The sequence below is a fragment of the Pinus tabuliformis genome, chromosome 7, assembly GCF_031772625.1.
Source record: "Pinus tabuliformis cultivar Carrire ecotype Pingquan chromosome 7, CPIR1, whole genome shotgun sequence".
NCBI classification, from domain to species: Eukaryota; Viridiplantae; Streptophyta; class Pinopsida; order Pinales; family Pinaceae; genus Pinus; species Pinus tabuliformis.
This window is the reverse complement of record NC_142293.1, coordinates 789,681,787-789,689,947: the sequence shown is the minus strand read 5'-3', so window position 1 is coordinate 789,689,947 and position 8,161 is coordinate 789,681,787. Positions and strand designations below refer to the sequence as shown.

At 38.2% G+C, this 8,161-nt stretch overlaps 1 protein-coding gene across 1 annotated transcript; it reads left to right on the top strand.

Annotated features, from left to right (window-relative positions):
• Nucleotides 1-379: 379 nt before the first annotated feature.
• Nucleotides 380-1,801, top strand: LOC149249927 (xyloglucan endotransglucosylase protein 1-like). The gene is made up of 4 exons (XM_089458845.1): nt 380-750; nt 863-963; nt 1,088-1,281; nt 1,398-1,801. Exons 1-4 carry the CDS (start codon nt 432-434, stop codon nt 1,762-1,764), a joined length of 981 nt encoding a protein of 326 aa, XP_089314971.1. The 5' UTR covers nt 380-431; the 3' UTR covers nt 1,765-1,801.
• The last annotated feature ends 6,360 nt before the right edge of the window (nt 1,802-8,161 follow it).

Genomic DNA, 8,161 nt, shown 5'->3' with positions numbered 1-8,161 from the left:
AAAGTGAAGCGAAAGAAAATCGGAGTGATTTTTCCTTGGAGAATCCAATGCAATAAACACGTATTAATTATTGAATCGCTTGACAACATAGAAACAGATAAATTATTGAATGTGATTGGTGGTGGCAGTGGGTGAGTTGAAGGAACGTAGCTGCTTTCTTTGCTTTGCTGTCTTTGTTTATGCAAGTGAAGCGAAAATGCCAGTTGGATGAGTTGGGAACCTGAAACGCGGAGAATGGAGAGGCTGCAGAGTGATGAGTTGGAACGCGCAAATAGACAGAGAACTGAGGAATTCTTGGTTTTCTCAACGCCCAAACCCAAAGAGCCACACCAGCTGGCTGGCTGCCCCTCTGCCTCTTCTTCGTCGGATGTTTCCTCCCTACCCCGCCTCCGCCTCCTCCTCCCTTCCTTTCTTCCCTTCCCCACTCACAGATGCCATACACCCTTCTCTCCCCATATAAACCCAAACCCACTCACCCCAAACCCATCATCTACCATCAACAGCGACAATTTATCTCTTCTCTCGTTTCTGGAACTGCTGCTCTGCATCACAAACTCTTTTCCCAATCCCTAATCGACATCGGCATCGACATGGACACACCTCTTCACCTCCTCTTTCTTTTATTGGCCTCCTCGGCAGCTCTTGCTTCTGCAAATTTCTACAATGATGTCGACATTACATGGGGTAATGATCGTGCTAAAATCATTGACAATGGACAAGAGTTGCAGCTTACTCTTGACCGCTCTTCAGGTACTATTTGAAGTTCTGCTTTTCTTCTGCTACCTAGGCCTTTTTCTTTTTCTGTCAATTAACTTCAACTAAGATCAGATAAGTTAATCTTAATATTCTTCTTTGATGACAGGTTGTGGTATTCAATCCAAGCAAGAGTATCTATTTGCCAAGATTGATATCCAAATCAAGTTGGTACCGGGCAACTCTGCAGGCACAGTCACTACTTTTTATGTAATTAACTCCACCTTATTTGGATTCAATTAATTATTAGCACTACCTTGGTTCATTAGACTGAAGGTGTATAACTTCTTCTGCTAACATGTTTGTTTGTTGTTGCTCTTATGGCTGTCTGCAGCTATCATCTCAAGGTCCCAAACACGACGAAATAGACTTCGAATTTCTGGGCAACCTGTCCGGAGATCCTTATATTTTGCACACTAATGTCTTTGCTCAAGGCCTTGGTGGGCGTGAGCAGCAATTTTACTTGTGGTTCGACCCAACCCTGGATTTCCACACTTACTCCGTGCTCTGGACATCAAACCAAATTATGTATGTATTCTCATCACTCTTTGCATTCATTCTTTTTCTTTCAATATTATTGAAAACAATACAGTGACCTCTCAAACTAGTCCATGACCCTGACATTCTTGTAATTTGTTGTTCAGATTTTCTGTAGACGGGAGTCCTATTCGAGTGTTTAAGAACAGGGAGACAGAGTTGGGTAAAGTGGATAACAATTATCATTATCCCAAGAGCCAAGCAATGAGCGTCTACTCCAGCCTTTGGAATGCAGATGATTGGGCAACCAGAGGTGGGCTTGTGAAGACCGATTGGACTAAAGCGCCCTTTGTTGCATCCTTCCGCAATTTCAGTGCTGCTACTGCTTCTTCTTTTGACGCCGCTGCAGAGGAGGCTGCTTTGGAATCGAACCAAGAGCAGAGGCTGGAGTGGGTGAGGAAGAACTACATGATCTACGATTACTGTGGAGACACCAAAAGATTCCCACAGGGACCGCCTCCCGAATGCAAATGAACCCTCAATTCAATTCCATTCCATTGAATTCAGCGAATGAATTCTTCTGGATACCTGACCCTTCCACCCATTCTTTTTCAGACACACATGATCTATTCTTTCATTCTTTTTCAGACACACAGAAAAAGAAACTTTCAATTATTCTTTCCTATTACATCTATTCTTTCATTCTTTGTCAGAAATACACAAACAGAAACGCATGTAACACAATCAATTCATTTTGGGTACTGGTAATACAAAAATGTTTCCTCAAGAGAGTAGCATGTATGCATATTTATTTACAGAAGCATGAACTGACTGCAACACATAATAATAGTATCTTTTCCCAAGCTCACGGCTGAACCATTCCCGACCCTCTAAGCTAGAAATTTCCGGGCAGGAGGGAAAGCTAATGACAAAGATTTCCAATGATTAGAACCTCCTTAAAAGCATTTTGGCTCAATGACACCTCAATTCAATTCAATTCCATTGAATTCGGTGATTCAGAGAATGAATTCTGGATACCTGACCCTTCATTCCAATTATTCCTTTTCTATTACATCTACTATTTCATTCTTTTCAGACACACACAAACAGAAATATTAGAGGTATCAATCATTTCATTTTGGTATTGCTATTCTTTTGATGATTCAATAGCTACAGCGTTTCCTTTATGTTTTCCATGTGTTGGCGTTTTACATTTTGAATATCTCCGACTCTTTTCTAAAGCTCTAGGATAATATCTGCTAATTCTTTTCTAAAGCTTTTGAATATCTGCAACTTCGGATCTAAAACTGAAAGAAGAAAACAAAAACGATGAAAATTTAAGAGTTAAAACAGAATGTTCAAAATATTTCCACGAGTAGAATGAAGTCATATTTGTTAAGGATTTGCTCAGAAAATAATGAAAATTTTAGTGAGATTTTTAAGATTTTAGGTGGTCAGGAGATTTTAATGAAAGTTGAATATTTTTCATGGCACTGAATCTTTTACATTATGAAAAAAATTATTCAAACATTTACAAAATTAGATTAAAAAAAAATTCACCAATTTTTGGTCAAAAATCTCCTTGCCATACACAATTGCCCAAGTAGATTATATTAAATAGTGTACACATAAGTGGCTCAAATCCCACACCCATGTCCTTTAATGCAATGAATTTATAGTCCTCTCACTAATAAAATCGTGAGTTGCATTGGTGCCCACCAACACCACCACCTTCAATCCTTTTATAGTCGCATTTATCAACGCAGTGGAGGGAGTCAACATAGTAGCCAGAGTTAGACCAATTAGTTTGGAGGGAGTGGATCATAACATATACTAGTTTGATCTAGCAGAAAATGATTAGGAGCTGGTAGATAGAGAAACATGGTGGATACCTTGAAGTTGTTGGTTTTTCATGGTGTTGGGAATGAAGATCCTGAACAACACTAGTTTGTCTGTGAGACAGTTTGGGATGCCAATAATGTCCAAGATGAAGATGCCAAGACTGTATACTTGGGCAGTTTGGGATGTCAATAATGTCCAAGATGAAAATTCCAAGACTGTATAGTTGGGAACTACCTTTAGAGATCACACTTTGGCTTGACTCCTAAACCTTTGCTCCACATCTAGTCCCGTGTGTTGAGATCTGTAGGGGCCGTAGTAGGTTGTACCAGCTACTGATCGATCTATATACAGAAACGTGTGAAAACGAGGGCGGAGATCGCAGATATCTGCCCCCCGCGGAGGTGTATCTCTGCCCCTCGTTATCGAAAATGAAAGGTCTATTCGGTCATGGCGGATTCATTATGGAGAATCAAAAAGCAACAGATCTTGTTCTTTTACCCACTTCATTATGCATTATGAATGGTATAGAAAGATGATAACTGGGAGAGGTTTTAAAAGCATAAGGAAGCCATCACAAAATCAGAGCAACAGATTTATGAACAGATAGAACAATATTGTGAGTAGTATGATCAGGTTTATGCTGAGTACATTAAAGTAGACAACCTTCTGAAAATGGAAGAAGCTCAGATACACAACCAAGGTCATTGCAGGACATTAAGCAAGCAATGATGAAGGAGTTCCACAAGCCTAAGTCTGCATCCTAGCGCATAACAAAGTTGAAGGAGATTAAACAAAGGACGAAGATTTTGGCAACCGATAAGTGCGAGAAGGGTGTCATAATGAATTGGGCTAAATACCTACTCAATCAATTTGTGGTGGGTTGCAGAGTTGGGCAAGACTCAGGTGAGAAATTTCATTATGCTTGGCTACTTATTCTAATCACACTTTATGAATGGGCGATGCTTGTGGACCTACAAACTGTCAAAGAAACACAACTCCCTATTGATGCCATGTGATTTCAACATTTATGGGCCCCTACGATTTCTACGTGGAAGATCAACATTAATGTTACTTTCTTTCTTTATCATGGGATGATTTTTCCAACCATCAAAGGGAATCCGCACATTTATATGGAAGTGGTTCAGAAGTATGAGAGCATCGCGCGATTAAGGTTTGATTCACACCATTTATACATTCATGCCAAGAGGGATTCGTACAAACGGTGGAAAGCGTGCAATTTTTCGCTCACTAATGAAGATGTACATGCACATATCTCTCTTTGGGAGGATGATTGGAAGTTATCGTTAGTAGAGGAGCAAGATATTGAGAGTTTGGAAAGTAGTGTTGAGCAGGAAGGACAACAGAAGCCACAAGGTGGGACATCCACACAAAATCCAAGTCACTCAGAGAAAGGCTAGGATAAGGAGCCCGAACAATCAAGAACCCCTTTAGCTAAAACAAGCGCCAGAGTAAAAAGAGCTACCACAATAAGTGTGGGGCAGGGTACATCCCACGCTAGGATGAAGTGAAAGGGCACTCGGGTCTTTTAAGTGATGTCCATCTTAGAGGATGATATAGAACATGTTGTTGAGTAGGTTGATTAAAAGAAAAAGGAAGCATTGAGTAGGTTCAATGAATAGACACAGGCAGCTATCGAGAAGGTGCAGCAGGATCAACAACACACTCTACACAAGCTAGAGAAATTGACACAGTTGGAAGAAGTCGATAGAGGGGCACCTATGCAACCCACCACTACTAATCCATCCAAGCAGCTGGCGAACTAGAGTGCGCTAGATATTCTAGAACCATGGGTGAATACCTTTGTTACCTCTAGTAACAGTCGGGCACTCCAAATCTCTCCCGAGGTGGTAGAATTTCCTATGGAAGTAGTGTCGCAGTAGGTTAAAGGTTCGATGCACATTAATTTGATTTTTTCCTAATTAACTTTAAATACTTCACATCGATTACAAAATAGCATTGTCGTTGAATTACAAACGTACACTAGTGCTACTACTTTAGAATTCATGCAGGTGCTACAACCAATGAAGTTGGGCAACATGAAAGAGCATAGTTCCTTGAAGAAAAACATAAAGAAATAGACAAGGAGATGGAACTAAGGGCAGTTGTGGAAATAATTTATACGCAAGTTGTAGTTGAATCTCCAGAGGAAGACACCCAAGCATTAAAAGCCGAAGTCGAAGAGTTAAAATGACAAACGTTTACACCTTCGAAGGATTGACATCGCCGTGTGGAAGCTAAGAATATATTTACATGTTATACAAAACTAAAGCAGTTGCATCATCAATTTCAACCTCTTTCCACCGAATGTGTGGCCTTCTGGACTATTATGGTGCAAAATGCGGAATTTAAGGACCTAGGTTGCCAAGTTCATATTGCATAAGACGGAATGATGCAACTTCTTCCTGGTTTTATTCACTTGCCTTTCAATGATCACACAACTATTATAATCTAGAAGCTATAGTTGAATCAAGAGATCAATAAATTGAGGGATTGCAATAGGAAGCACTTTGTGTGATGAATACTGCTAGCATAACTTGTCGAGAGATTAACGTTATCCTTGATGATGTCGTCAAATGCATAATCTTTGAGGACATGTCTTTACAAGATTCTACAAAGATCCAAACATAGTTCACTAAGATGGAACAACAAGTTGAGGAAACCCTTAAGGCCCTCACTTTGTTGAAGGATACCATTACAACAAAACGTCTATCGATAAATATTGGCTAAGTGGCTCGAGATGAACCACATGTGTGTTTTGGGTGCTTGTTGGAGGAAAGTTTTGGAGTAGATTTGGTTGCGTGCATGTAGGCAAAGGAAGTAGGAATGGTGCGCTGGAACATTGTGCAGACATGTCTAAACGTGCAACGACAACATCTAGTGAGAACTACGTAGTTTTCAATGACACGGAAGAAAAGAAGGAGTTAGGTAGGAAGTTGCTCAAAATTCAAATTTCAAATGCCCATGTTTTGAGTAATTCCAATTTTGGTAAACAATAGTTTAACTGCCCATAGTACAAGCTTTACTAGAAGTAGTTATCATGGTAATTTTATGCATGTAATCTTGTACAAGTTAGTAGAAGTTGACAACATTAGGGTTGCTGAGCTATCTTTTGGTGAAAATCACATGAATTTTTTTTTGTCGACGCGTTTCGAACGATCTAGTGTGGTTCATCATCAGGACAAGATGGGGATCCAGATCATGGCACTTGATTAAATATAGAGATCAATGTAGAGGCCTTTTAAATTTCTAACGGTTATGAAATAACGACTAGTTTTGAAAAATAATTTTGAGAATGTTAAAGGGGACTTGAGTCAAATATCAAGATTTAGATTAAGTCAAAATAAAGATGAAAGTAGGAAATGAATTAATATAATAATATTAAAATTAATTAAAATGCTAAGGGGACATGGGTTAAATATTAAAATATAGATTAAGTCCAAATTTATAACTATTTTAACTTAGGGTTATGGTCTTTAGTTCAGTTCAGTTTAGTTTTGCTTCGTTCCATCCAATGTTGTTACATTATATTGCTCTATTCCTCTCCATGGGTTGGTCAGTTAGCCATCTGATCATTGGGATGATTAGTTGATAACTTTGTAACTATGTAATGTTGAACTAGGCCAGTGAGCCGAGAGGAATTAAGATCTTATCTAATACCATTGGCACCCTTTTTAGTAATATAATGATATTTGAACTTCCATATATGTGTGTTTTGTGGTGGAATGTTAATTTTTTTTTTTATGTGTAGGGTTTAGTTGTGGTATTAATGGTTGAATGAACATAAATGTTTGCTAAGGATAATGGGCACACCCCTTTTCTTTTTATTTTTGTTGTTGAGAATGATTTGTGCTTGATATCAATAGTGTGTGAAGGGTGTTATGTGTGTAACCTTGGGTTGGGATATGGTAGGATAATGACCAGGTTGGATTCCCATTCCCCTTCAGTCTGCAGAAAACGCAACCCCCCCATAGGTGTCTTGGGTGAGTCCTCTCCTATTCCGCAAGCGTTGCCGCAAGGGATAGTACCCAACATGGATTTTGTTGAGTACAGTGCATGCAATAACATGGGTCAAAAAAATAGTGCAACACTCCCCAAGGTTGGTCATGCTCCATTGTAAAGAAATCACTGGCACAAGCTTATATGATAATCACAATCATGCACAACCAACCCTTCTTTTTATTAAAACCGAGTAATAGTTTTCGTAATATATATATATATATATATATATATATATATATAGATTATTGTTTTCCTAAAATATTTCATATATATTTATAAAATATTAGTTTTATATATTAAAAATATACATCATACCATAGGGAATTAATTATTTTGATAGTGAGATATAAAAGTGACATTCTTTTAATAATTCAATGATTACAATTTTTGTCTTTTTTCCCTTTTTCCAAATTAGCATTTTGTAGAGATAAAGTTCAAAGGGGTTGGATCAAATGGTTTATTATTGGGAAAGATTTAATTTTCATCCAACTAGTGAAAGTCCTCTTGCAACTAAGTACCAAACTACCATTGCATCTAATCATCAATGACATCACCAACAACAATTAAATGCATACACCTCCTCTAATAAAAACATGCACATACATTTATAGTAGGTTCACCATCTCTTCCATTGGTGGAAATTAAGATTTATATTTTGGCCAAAAATGTTGGAACTCACCCAAGTAAAACCTTCAAACACCCAAGCAATGGTTTTTTACTTGAGTAAAATTGTAGTCACTTTTCCAAATATTATGGCCTTCACAGCTTCGCCTCCTTGTGAGTGTTGTTAAACCTGCAATCATCCAAATCTCTCCATACTGGATTTTACCAAACCTTCCACACTTTTCAATCTATGATCTTATTTTACCATGATGTTTAAAGACGTTATTTTTGCTTCTCTCCCTTTTTGTTTTGTTTCCTCATGAGGTTTATTCTCATTTGAATGAATTCCCTCAATCATCTTGATCACATAAATCCTTGATTTCCAACGAAATTTACTCTTCCTCACCATCGATACGCTGATTATCTTAGCTCCACCCAAGAACAACAAAAAATCTCGGTGGATCAA

Coding starts and splice junctions, on each gene's coding strand:
- LOC149249927 (XM_089458845.1), top strand. CDS start 432: ATGCCATACACCCTTCTCTCCCCATATAAACCCAAACCCACTCACCCC. Junction 751..862: donor TACTCTTGACCGCTCTTCAG/GTACTATTTGAA, acceptor CTTTGATGACAG/GTTGTGGTATTCAATCCAAG. Junction 964..1,087: donor GCACAGTCACTACTTTTTAT/GTAATTAACTCC, acceptor GGCTGTCTGCAG/CTATCATCTCAAGGTCCCAA.